Here is a 13,292-nt window from a genome sequence, read left to right as displayed (position 1 = left end):
TTCTCCCCCAGCCAGCGTCGCGCAGACGCCACAGCCTCGAGCACATCCTGGCCACCAGGACTCGGGGACGTCCTGGAGATTGGTGCATTTTACATCACAACCCTCGTGGACAGAATTGAGATGTTTTTAATTAAGAGAACGTTTCATCCTGCTTTTTAATTATTTGAATTAAGTGATGGTTAAGAGAACAAAAGATGCTCGGCATCACTGAAAGTCCAGAGACCCATCCGGCGTACTCAGACCGGCTCCTCAGGAGCCAGCACTGACTGCTGGGCTGCTTCTCGGGGCTGCAGCCCCGGAGCCGCTTTTATTCTCCAGCAAGTTCACCAGCTGTGCGAGTGGGCCTTTGGGTGTTGCTAGCGTGTTTTCAGAACCTGCAGTCAAACCACATAGGTACGTACGTAAGATGACAAGGCTGATGGTCTGGAAGCAGCCCTCCCGAGTCGAGGCAGGGGGTTACTGTGTGAACAGAAAGGTGAGTCATCAGTGTCTTCAAGGCTCATTTCATTACACCCTCTGGTGTCTGCTCCCAACGCTGCCTGCAACAGAGCACCATTCACAGAGCTGTGCTTTGCTGCTTTCCCCCAGCGAGCACAGAAGGCCAATGATGAAGGCAGGCGGAGCCGGAATAACCCACAGACCAGCTGTGCAGGAGAGCAGAGGGACCTCACACAGGAAGAGGGTGTTACCACGGTGACCGTTTCACCACAGGACTTAGGAGGGATGATAGCATCAGAATCCATAATACACAGACCGCAGCCAAGGAACAAGTCAGGTAGGAAGAGGCACTTTTATCCTGAAGAAGGAAGTGAACAACTGTGACAGCAAGAACACAGCAAGTCTAGGGAAACAGTAAGTTGTCCCTCGCTTCGGTGCTGACCAAGAACCCAACCGCTTAGTACGGTTCTCCCACCAGAAATCAGAAATCGTCGCGCAGACGTAACAGGGAGGGGCCCACCTTCCGGCTCTCCCTGGGGAAGGAGGCCAACACTTGCTCTAAATAGCTCGCGGGAGGGTGTGGTGTGGCCATGAGGGGCGGCGGGATTGGCGGCCCTGCGGACACCTGGGGAACAGCCCCCTGGGCTACAGTAGCGCTTGCGGTGTAGACGGGACGGTGGAATAATTGTCTTGTGCGAAGAAAGGGGAGATGTGGATCAACACTTCAGTAACTGACTTCCCGATTAGGTCGCGCTCCCAGCGTCAGCTCCCAAGACATGCCTGTGTCCGAGTGGGCGCCCCCTGCGCCCCGGGGGGCACAGACGGGCACCTGTCCCCCACACCACCCAAGGAAGCCAAGGAGACCCTAGTCCAGTGGGGCGGGTCTGGAACTGCCAGGCGCCAGGTCCATGTTGGGAGAGGCTGAGCAGCAGGACGGACTGATGAAACCTTGGCTCCCGCGTGCGGTCCCACGGAGCTGGCTCAGCACCTGCCCAACCGCAGCCTCCCCGGGGCATGGGCCGCCCCACGCGGGACAGGGTACCTGCCGGTACCTCTGCAGGTTACAAGGATGGGAGATGCCGGGGAAGCCCTAGACCTGAGTCAGAAGCTGTCACTGTCGCCTGCCGCACAGATGCCAGACGCCTTCGGGACAGTAGTGACCCCAAGGGGGTGCGAAGGGGAAGCGTGATGAGGGAGGCCCTCCGACAGTCCCTGGTGTGTTGTGAACGCTCAGCCCCTCTGCTGAGACGATAATGACCACCCTTGTTTAGGGAAAGGAAAAGAGACGCTCCCTGAACTCAAGCCCAGCTCACAGCCGACCCTTGCGGGGAGTGGAGAACAGGGGGGCTCCATCAAGGACAGATCCTGGTCCTCTGGGGAAGAGGACACATTCTCCTGGCGTCAGCTGTGTTGCTGAGACTTGACACGAGATACCGCCTGCGTGGAGCTGGTCCAGAGGCTAGAAGCTGTTTCTACAAAGTGACCAGACAGCCCCTCTTGATGAAATGACCACATCAAATTCTTGGTAAGGAAAGTTTGTGTAAACAGACATAAGAAATTAAGAGAAGAGGGGAAAAAATCTTACCTACCTTTCATTTCTATAAAACATCTCTTAAAATAATTTAAAAATTCTACGGGTATGACATTTGTCCCCATGCCAAGCCTTCAGGGAAAAGGCAAGGAACAGGCACAGCTTTTATATTAGCAGGAATCAGCAAGAGACTGAGGAAATGAATTTCTATGGGAAATGAACAGGGGCTGCGGTTCAAAAACCACGTCTCTGGTTCCTGTTCCCCAGGGACACACCCAGGGAGAGAGAGAACAGGCGAGCGGAGGATCAGCCTTTTGGAACCAGATGGTCAGCAGATGGCTTTTCATCTAGAAAGCTTTCTGGGGGCAGTGCTGATGGCCGTAAGGCACACTGGGACTGACTGGTTTCTGAGGCCCCGGAGTTGTCACCACTTTACTACAGAGAACATAAACTAGCATTCTTTAATCCTGGTATTTTTCTCAAGAAACCTTCAGTGTCTTTTGCCAAGTGATCAGAAATCATTACATTCAATACAGCAGTTAAGAGTTCTGCAGGACCTACCAACACAGCAGTTCAAACGAGGGTGACAAAAGGGCGAGTCTGAGTTCCACACCTGCATCCCACCATCATCCTCCCTCTACCTTAGACTCAGATGTTCCAGTCCCACCATAAAGGGGGTGGGCAGCTGAGCAGCAGTTTTTAACGTCACAGCAAAACACGGGAGCCGCTACCACCACTGTCCTTACTAGGCGCTCCCTCCTCCTGTCCACGACCAGAGGGGATGCTGAGGTCCTATCACTCGGGAACCCCGTGCTTGAAGGCCACGCTGTCTGGGTCACTGCTGAGTAAAGTGTGGCCCCGCCTTACCCCTCCGCCGTGGAGAACGCAGACCTCAGCCTCCGCAGCGCAGACCTCCCGCCAGCCGCCCTCCCGCCAGCCGCCCAGAAACGAACCTGTTAGTGCTTCAGTGCGTTCAGCCCATGGGCTTGAGGATCCAGAGTTTACATGTAAACACTGGAAAGAGAATATTCTGTCATAAAAGGGAAGAGAATGAAGACGACTCAGCAGTTCGCTCTTCCCCTAAGAAGCACCAGTGCTGCCTTCGGAACACACGGAGGAAACGCTCACCCCTCACCTCTGGCTCCTCAGTGAAGGACACCAAGACCCTGAGCAACATCCCTCCCCAACAAGACACAAAAACTCAGAACCCAAGATACACTGCCTGGTACAGCTGCACAGACACACACACCCACACACTCCAGACCTTTCTGACCAACTTCTAAACAGTATATCGCTTTAGGAAGAATATTTAATTTAAAAAAATAAAGCACATTTAAAACATCAAGTTTTGATGATCAGGATAGGTAAAGTAATTTTATTACAAATTTCAGGATTTAAAAAGTAACCTGTTACATTTACTAGGATAAATCTGAGATGACCTGTCTCAAGCACGTGTGTCCCCATCAGTGACACTGACCTCAGGCATGATGAGACGCGGTCCCCCACCGTGAGGGATGCGGTCAGCGGATGAGGCTACGCTGAGTCTCCACGGGCACGTGCTGACCGTGATCATTACGGCTTGTCACTCTGGCATTTGGGCTGTGACGAGCTCAGTGTAAGCCTCCGTTATGGAACTCTGAAAGCCAAGCTAGAACCTCAAGGGCAGCCTCTCTTTCCTGCTTTCTACTTCAATGATACTTAGGAGACTGTGTACTGAATGAGAGTTATGATTCCCTGGTCTGTAAGCCCACGTGTGGAAACCCTTATCACCTGGCAAGAGACCGCCGAGGAGCGGCCTGAGTGGGAAGGAGGCTGAGGCCAGAACCTGGGAATCACGCTAGTCCAGGCCACGGACAGCGATGCCCAGCAAGAGAGATGCTGCCAGCCGGCGAGTCCCCATCGGCTCAAGGGTGGCCACAGACAAAAGGGCTGGAAGCAACCTCGACAGGCCAGCTAAGCCACCCTCCAGCTTCCGACGCGGAGACAAACTTGCCCCGCAGTCACGGGCAGGGGCCCCGGGTCTCTTCGGTCTTGTACGTTTAAAGACTAAAGGCAGCATCTTTACAAGGGGAACTGCGGGAAGCATCGGGCGAGCCCTCTGCACGGGGCCTCGGGGCACCCTGGGGCGAGGCGGGCAGGGCAGTACCTGAGAGGCGGCTGAGACCCAGCAGAGCACCTGGGGTGCGGGACTGAGGGCGGGAAGAACAGAGGAGCTGAGAGACTCCAGGCAGGAGTGTGCCAGCAGCTGAAGGGCCTACAGCCACGACCTCCTGCCTGGGGTCTGCCCCCCAGGCGCCCCCACGGGGACCCTCTCGCTCTGAGACTGTGGCTCTCATGGGATGACGTTATCCCCGGGGGACGTTTGGCAACACGGGGAGACACGTGGGGTGGGGCTGTCACCACTGGGGAAGGCGCTACAGGGCTGGTGGGCGGAGGAGGCTGCGCACCCTACAGGGCACAGGCCCCAGGCCCGGGAGCTACCCAGGGGCCGTGGACGCCAGGCGGGGGGCACTTTACACACAAGACCCTGAACCTAGCAGGAGCCCAGGCCCGGGACCTCCAATCAGACCACTGTGCGCAGCCTCCAGCTCAAGCCCTAACAAGTGGGTCGGCCCCCTGCCCTGCGGACCCAAGTCCTCCTGACCCCGCAGTGTCCAAGGGATGTCCAGCTAGCTTCCGGCCGCTCCAGTCCAGTCGACACAACTAAAACCTTGCGCCTTTTTGTCTCCTCTCTCCGAAAAATCTACTTCCTTCTCAGAGCCAGGGCCACCCCAACTGCCACCGCCAGGATGGCAACAGCGGCGGCTGCCCCCCCGAAGAGCAGGAGGGACTTGCCCGCGGGCGGCGGGCCAGCTTTCCCGGGGCCGCCCGGGGGGGGCCCTGCCCCCAGCCCCCCCCGCCCGCGGGCCGCCTGCTCTCCGCCCGGCGGGGCTGCTGGGGGCTCTACTGGGTGCTCTAGCGGCGGGACGCCCTCCTGCTCCAGTTCGGCAGCTTCGGACGCGGCCGCTCCCGCCTCTTCTCCCGCAAGTGCCGCGAACAGAGGTGTCGCGGGACTGGCTGGCTGGCCGGCCGACCCCTCGGGGCCGGGCTCCCCGGGCGCCGTCAGGGCCGCGGCCGCCGCACCCTCGGGAACCTCCTCCTTCTCCACGTGCACGATGTCAGAGTTGGAGGAGTTGTTCTCGCTCTTCTCTCCAGCCCCGTTGCTGTCCAGGCTCTTGACTTCTTCGGGGTCCACTGTGACCTGCTGCCACGACTCGGGACCTAGGGACACCGGCGGGCTCTCGGTGCGCCAGCTCTGGCTGCTGGACAGCGACACGGGGAAGCCCTCGGCCTGCCAGGACGCTGTCGCGGTCGTCGGAGACTCCGGGGGGCTGGCGAGCGTGGAGCCGCCACTGGGCAGGATGTAGATGTCGTTGCTGTCCTCCGCGGCGCCCGCGGGGCGCTCCTCGTCCTCTGGCTCCAGGGCAAAGACAGCGCCCTAGGAGATGAGGTGGGCGGTCAGTGCAAAGAAGGGGAAACAGACCTAAAATAAATGTAAATCTGGAGGCAGCCCCTTTCCTAAACTGAACTTCCAGGGATAAATGCACTGTTTAAACCTACAGTTTTTGGACTGAACATGTTTGCTTGTAGACCAACACAGAGGAAGCATTTTTAACATGACGATTCTCTGACCAGTTTCTTCAAAGCTGAAAAAGCAAAAAGCTGATTATATTCTATTCAATTTATACACATTTAATGCAATAAATAATGCAACACAGTGGAGAAAAAGGCACGCAGCTTGTGCCCTGGGGATCTATCGCTCGGCCGGGCCGGTGCCGTCAGGAGCCCAGACAGGGAAGGACGCGCTTTGCTGGCAGCTGGGGAGGTGCGGGAGCCTGGCGGAGGGACGTGTGAGGAGAGGGGAAGAGCCACCGCCCAGCAGAGGCCCAGAAACATCAGCCGGGGGCAGGAAGCAGCCTGCCGTGACCAGGGAGGTGCCAGCAGCAGACGCCACGGCCCTGACTCAACGGCAAGGGAACGGTCATCGGCCACTCGGTCATGGATGAAGCCGCCCTGACGATAGGGAGGGTGCAGGGGACGCAGGCCTCCCGCCCTCCTGGCGGCGGGAGCCACACAGCAGCAACACGGCCACGGGGGCTCCAGGCTCCCTGCGGGGGCTGTGTCAGCTCCGGTCACAAGGAAGAACACGACTCAATTTTGGTTCTTGGCAAATTCACCATCTAGACGTGAAGACCGACACAGGAGGCACACATTTCACCGCGACACCGGCAGCCCTAAGGCAGGAGACACACGGGGACCAGGAGGTTCGCGGCGGAGACAGACGGGAAGTCACCCAGAGTCTGGACGACACCCGCAGATGCTACGGAGTCTGCAGAGCATATGCAAGCAAACTAATTCCCACTTTACTTTGTGATTACGGCCGCCGTTTATATGAAGCAGAATAGTTCTGTTCTGTAATCAAGACCAGAAACTTTCCGGTCACACTTGAGTTGTCTGGAGATAAGCAATATGGTCCCTTGTGTCCCCTATCCTTAGACCCACATCTGCAGCCGAGGGCCTGAGGGTCAGAGAGATCCACGTGCTCACCAGTGGGAACTCCCACCAAGGGCTAAAAACAGAACCTCCAACAGCAAGAACTGATTTAAAAAGCAAAAGCAAAACAAAGGAACCATAATAAAACAGGTAAAAATTTTAATCCTCAGAAAGGAGACCTTTGCTACTTTTTATTTAGGGCTCGAAGCCAAAGCAAGTGAAATGGAAATTTCACAAGTTGCATTGTGAAGAAATGAGGGAAAAGTTAACAAACTAAAACAGAATTTAGCGTAAAACTACTGCTCTCTTTATCTTTAGCAGCTCAAAGCTGAGAGTCAGGAACATTCTTCATCCAGCCAAGATGCTGGATCAACACGGCTGTCAAGCGACAACTCTGGGGGACGATACGGCCCAAAAGCCAGTCAGACTTAGTTGCCTCTTTCCTTGCTGTCATGGACTCTCTACCTTACAACTTATTTCTGTATTTGGGACGTGATTATTTTAATGACGATTCACCAAAAATTTTGTGCTTTTATGTAAGAAGTTTTAAAGAAAGAATAGATGACCATTGAGACTTTCACTCCTGGTCATCTGAAGCAAAAATATAAAAATAGAGGCCTCTCCCTTGACAATTACTGTCATTAATGAAGACTAGGCTTTCAATAAAAGATAAAGCACTGTTTTGGGCAATACTTTACCTAAAACTTAGCACATTAGGGGACTAACATCTACAACTAGCCTTAGATCCATTCCAACAATTTAAATAATTTTTAGCACAAAATATGTATATTGCTGGCAACAGCTATCTCTTTAGTCCCACTGATACAAAAAACAGAAAGGAGTAACTTCAAGGGCTCAAAAATATAAAACGGATTGGGACCAACTAGAGTTTAAATATGTACGAAGGGGGAACTCCCTGGCGGTCCGGTGGTTGGGACTCCACACTCTCACTGCCAATCCTTGGCTGGGGAACTAGATCCTGCAAGCCGCACGGCATGGCCAATAAGTAAATAAATATGTACAAAGAATCAGAAAACTATGTTTTGTTTAAACACATGAAGCCCAGCGAGATCAGGTAACTTGCCCAAGGTCCCTCAGCTGCTGTGAGAACTGGACGCCAGTGTCCTTTTGAAGATTTTACTGAAATTAATTCATTTCACTTTCACAGATAAGGAAACTAAAGCAACTGAGATGGGTAAGTAACTGGCCTGAAGTCCAAAGCTGGGACTGGATCTAACCAGGCCGCTTACCTGCAGGGCCCACGCTTTTGTCAACTGTGCTCCCCTAACGCTTCAGCCCAAGGCTCCCCCCAACCCCAGACTTCCACACTGGTGCTTTTTCCTCAGTTTACAGCAAGAAGCAAATGGAAAAGGTTATTCTTGGTGTTTTCGTCAAGCAAATACACAAAGATGTGTTCATGAAACCCTGCAAAGAAAAAGGCAAGTAGAGAAGAAACTGAAACACGAGGTTCAGGGACTCTTGCAGAATAAACGTAAGAGAAAATGTAAGTGTAACCTTGGTTTTAGTGGTAGGAACGAAGTAAAAACAGCTTGGAGATCAAAGAACCATTTCAAAGCGTGCAGCAGTGCGTCACCACGTCCGTATTAACCACACTTGCTTCGAGTTTTGTTTTGGTTCACACCAGTTACAAATTATTCTGCCACTTCAAGCAGTGTCTCCTGACTGCGCCCCAGCGACCCTGGCCTCCTCCTGTCCTCCGACCCCCGTAACACAGCCACCTCACAGCACAGAACATGCCACCCCGCCCTGCCCTGAGCCCAAGGAGGGCCTATTTTACTCAACTTCTGGGTAGCAGCACCTAGCAGAGGGGGCACAACATCTACAATCAGTTAAGGGTTATTGGGTAGAAAACCGACACTGTAACTGAGGAGCGCTGGGGGCTCAGTGTGCACAAAACTGAGAAGCAAAACCTTCCGAGGGACTTGCAGGTTCCCTGTGGAAGGACTTGGATGTCTCCACTCCACCCTGAAGTGGGTTAAAAAGCTGAATGACCAGAAATCTCAAAGACTGTAAGAGAAGAGAGGTGATGCCACAGGGCAAACCGCTGTCCCGAGGCTAGAGACGGATGGGCGGGGCTGGGGGTCACCGGGGGACCGGTCCCAGGGAGGCCCTGCAATTCTGAGATTCACCTCTAGCCCCCTGCTCCCCGCTCCTGGGCGAGGGGAAAAATGAGCCCTGATCTTCCTGACAAGCTGTGCCCTCGGGGGGAACCAGTTAACCACAGCCTAACTGCCCAAGAGGAAGGGAAATACTCGCCGGCAGCCCACTCCAACCTTCCAGTCCTGCCCCGTGTAAAGGAGGAGAGAGACACAGAAACTCTGGCCAAATTCACGGGGGGCACAGGCTCACCCACAGAACCTAGTCACAGGACTCCAACGCGCCCGCCACACACCTCGCCACCACGTCACTGAGGCCTGTTTACCTTTACCCAGGACATCATGTCTGGCTCTCCAGAAAAAAATGACAAGGCAAACCAAAGGGAGAAGAAAACCACGCCCACACTTGAAAGAGGGAGCGAGTATCAGAACCAGACGTGGTTGGGACGCTGGAACTATCGATCGGGAATTTAACACAACTATGATTACTTTGCTAAGGGCTCTAATGGATAAAGTAGACAGCACACAAGAACAGATGGGCAATGTCAGCAGAGATGGAAATCCTAAGAACCAAAAAGAAAACAATGCTAGAGATTTAAGAACAACAACACTGAAACAGAAATGAAGATGCCCCCCGCCTTTTTAGGCCATGCCGAGCAGCTTGCAGGACCTTAATTCCCCAACCAGGGATTGAACCCAGGCCCTGGCAGTGAAAGCGCCGGTCCTAACCACTGGACCACCAGGTCCAGTTCCCACCAATTCCCATGAAGAATGCCTTTGATGGGCTTATTATCAGATTCCACACTGCAGAGGAAAGGACCTCTTAGCTTGAAGATGTCTCAATAGAAACATCCCAAACTGAAAGGCAAAGACAACAAAGACGTGGGAAAGAAAACAACAGGGCATCCGAGGGCTGTGGGACAACTACGCAAGGTGTAACACACACACCTGGAACACGGAAGGAGAAGAGAGAAAGGAACAGGAGAAAAATATCTGTAACGATAATGACTAAGAATGTCCCTAAATTAACGTCAGACAGCAAACCACAGATTCTGGAAGCTCAGAGAACACCAAGTACAGTAAGTGTCCGAAGAACTACACCTAAGCATGTCATTCTCAAATTACAGAAAATCAGAGATGAAGAAAAAAATTCTGTGACAAGTCAGAGGAAAAAATATCTTCCCTGGAGAGGAACAAAGATAAGAATTACATCTAGCTTCTCATCAGAAACCAAGCAAGCAAGAAGAGAGTGGAGGGGAATATTTAAAGCGTTGAGAGAAAAAACCTACTGACGTAGAATTCTGTCCCTGAGAAGTTATCCTTCAAAAATGAAGGAGTGTGGGAGAACAGGGAGCCTCCTGCACTGGTGGGAATGCAAACTGATGCAGCCGCTATGGAGAACAGCATGGAGGTTCCTTAAAAAACTAAAAACAGAACTACCATACGACCCAGCAATCCCACCACTGGGCACATACCCAGAGAAAACCATAATTCAAAAAGAGTCATGTTCCACAGTGTTCACTGCAGCTCTATTTACAATAGCCAGGGCATGGAAACAACCTGTGTCCATCAACAGGTGAATGGATAAAGAAGATGTGGCTCATATATACAATGGAATATTAGCCATAAAAAGAAACGAAACTGAGTTACTTGTAGTGAGGTGGATGGACCTAGAGTCTGTCATACAGAATGAAGTACGTCAGAAAGAGAAAATCAAATACCGCATGCTAACACATATATATGGAATCTAAACAAATGGTACTGATGAACCTAGGGGCAGGGCAGGAATAAAGACGCAGACATAGAGAACGGACTTGACGGGGAAGGGTAAGCCGGGACGAAGTGAGAGAGTGGCGTGGACATATACGCCCTACCAAACGTAAAACAGCTAGCGGGAAGCAGCCGCATAGCACAGGGAGATCAGCTTGGTGCCTTGTGACCACCTACAAAGGTGGGGTAGGGAGAGTGGGAGGGAGGCTTAAGAGGGAGGGGATATGGGGATATATGTATGCATATAGCTGATTCACTTTGTCGTACAGCAGAAACTAACACAACATTGTAAAGCAATTATACTCCAATAAAGATATTAAAAAAAGAAAGAAAAATAAAAATTAAGGCAAGACATGTGATCTTAAAAAGAAATGTATTAAGTTGTACAAGTAAGAATATACAAAAAAACCACTGAATTATACACTTCATATGGGTGAACTGTGTGGCTGTGAATTGTATCTCAATAAAGTAAACTATTCACACACACACACACACACACACACACACACACAAAGGAGAAATAAAGATTTTCTCAGACAAGCAAAAACTGAAGGAATTGCTAGCAGACATGCCTTGTAAGAAATGTTAAAAACAGTTCTTTAGAGAAGGATAATGATGTAAGTCAGAAATGCAGATCTACACAGAGAAAGAGGAGCCACTGAGGAAGGAGTAGGTGAAAGGAGAATAAACACTTATTTTTCTTATTCTTAATTGATCTTCCAGATAACAGCTGCTCAAAGTAATAACAGCAACAATGTATTCGATTATGTGGGCTTATACAAGTGACACGAGTGACGGCAATGATACAAGGGACGCTCTTACGAGGCACCCACTCACTCACAGTGCGCCTGAAGCAGCACAGTGTTACCTGAAAGTGGGCTTGGATTAGCTGTAAATGTATATGGCAAACTGTAGGGCAACCACTTAAAGAGGTAAAAAGAGAAATGTAATGGACATGCCAAGAAAGGAGAGAAAATGGAAGCATATAACATCCTCAATTAAAACCACAAAAGGCAGAAAAAGAGTGGGGGACAAAAAGAGGAACAAAGAATAAGGGCAACAAGTAGAAAACAATGACAAATATGACAGATATTCATCTAATTACATCAATAATTACTTTGGGGCTTCCCTGGTGGCACAGTGGTTGGGAGTCCGCCTGCCAATGCAGGGGACACGGGTTTGAGCCCTGGTCTGGGAGGATCCCACATGCTGTGGAGCAGCTACGCCTGGGCACCACAGCTGCTGAGCCTGCACTCTGGAGACCGCAGGCCACAACTACTGAGCCCGTGTGCCATGACTGCTGGGGCCCGCGCATGTAGAGCCCGTGCTCTGCACAAAGAGAGGCCACTGCAGTGAGAGGCCCATGCACTGCAGCGAAGAGTAGACCCCGCTCGCCACAACCAGAAAAAGCCCACGTGCAGCCAAAAATAAAAATAAATAATTAAAAACATAATAATAATAATCACTTTGAACATCAATAGTCTAAACACACCAACTACAAGAAAGACATTGTCAGACTGGATGAAAAAATAAGATCCGACTGTCTGCTGTGTCTAAGAAACTCGCTTCACGTAAAGACACAGACACGTTAAGAGTAAACTGAGCATGCAGACACTCATCAGAGGCAAGTGGGAGCAGCCGCCAGCCGGGCCCTCTCCAGTTGTTGCCCGTGGCTGCCAGGCAGTTTACACTGCTTTTTCGTCACAGGGGAGTTTCAACTGCAGAAACGGTACATCCCACTATCAGACAAAGAGAAGGAAAAGATGACAAGAGAACCGTTCAAACCATTTAAGTACCAAAACCTAAAAGGTGCAGCTTTCGTGAGTGGTAAGAGGAGAGGAATGTTCATGGAAGACGTGCTCATCTGTGTCTGCTGTGCCACTGAGGGTCAGGACAGGGGCTGAGGGCCCTGGAAACAACCCACTGCTACCTGGAAAAACCTGACAAGAACCTTGGCTGTGCACTTGAGCTTGATATCATCCTTAATTCTGAGAAGGCTTACTGTATTTTGGATGCGTTTCTTTTGGGAGGGGAAACATTCAAGAAAAGTGTCCCTAAAGCAAGTGAGCAAGCTGATCTGGTACAGGGGCCACGTCATGAGTGCTTCAATGTCCCCGTGGACCAAGTGACCACTCATCCCGTGTGCGGAATTCACAGAGGAAACAAAGCTGATATGCTGATGAAAGAAAATATCCTCAGCTTGGTGACTGATTATCTTGTATAATAATAACAGAACATTTCAGGGACTTCCCTGGTGGCGCAGTGGTTACAAATCTGCCTGCCAATGCAGGGGACACAGGTTCGAGCCCTGCTCCAGGAAGATCCCATGTGCCACGGAACAGCTAAGCCCGTGCGCCACAACTACTGAGCCTGCGTTCTAGAGCCCGCGAGCCACAACTACTGAAGCCCGTGTGCCTAGAGCCCATGCTCTGCAACAAGAGAAGCCACCGCAATGAGTAACGCACGCACCGCAATGAAGAGTAGCCCCTGCTCGCCGCAACTAGAGAAAGCACACATGCAGCAACAAAGATCCAATGCAGCCAAATAAAGAAATAAAATTAAAAAAAAAAATAACAGAACATTTCAGAACCAACACCTTTACAACTGTAATTTTCTTCCCCGTTCTTATTCCTCTTTTCTGTTTTATTTTCGTTCTATATATGATCTTGATATAGCTTTTTCCTGCTCACAACTGGTTTAATTTCTTCTTGAAAAAATATGACCTATGACTGTTTTGAGTAGTATTTCATATTAAACACACACATATCATTTATAAACCATCTGTGATTGATATTGTAAGAGGAAAACCTAGCAATCGTTAAAATGTTTACCAAAGAAAATATAGCTGAAATGTTAGGTCGAATCCTCAGTGCCATAATATAGTGTGGTTTGGTCTTCAAAGT

General features: G+C 51.1%; 1 protein-coding gene across 1 annotated transcript in view; it reads right to left on the bottom strand.

The window, feature by feature from the left end:
• Positions 1-4,712: 4,712 nt before the first annotated feature.
• Positions 4,713-13,292, bottom strand: part of BCL2L13 (BCL2 like 13) — a 53,426-nt gene continuing 44,846 nt past the window's right edge. The window contains exon 6 of the mRNA XM_007469525.1: positions 4,713-5,447. Within this exon, the coding sequence (XP_007469587.1) occupies positions 4,713-5,447 (735 nt within the window). The remainder of the gene's footprint in view (positions 5,448-13,292) is intronic.

The sequence above is a fragment of the Lipotes vexillifer genome, unplaced genomic scaffold (genome assembly GCF_000442215.2).
Source record: "Lipotes vexillifer unplaced genomic scaffold, Lipotes_vexillifer_v1.1 scaffold395, whole genome shotgun sequence".
NCBI classification, from domain to species: domain Eukaryota; kingdom Metazoa; phylum Chordata; class Mammalia; order Artiodactyla; family Lipotidae; genus Lipotes; species Lipotes vexillifer.
Note: the sequence above shows the minus strand (reverse complement) of the source record. Positions and strands in the feature narration are given on the sequence as shown.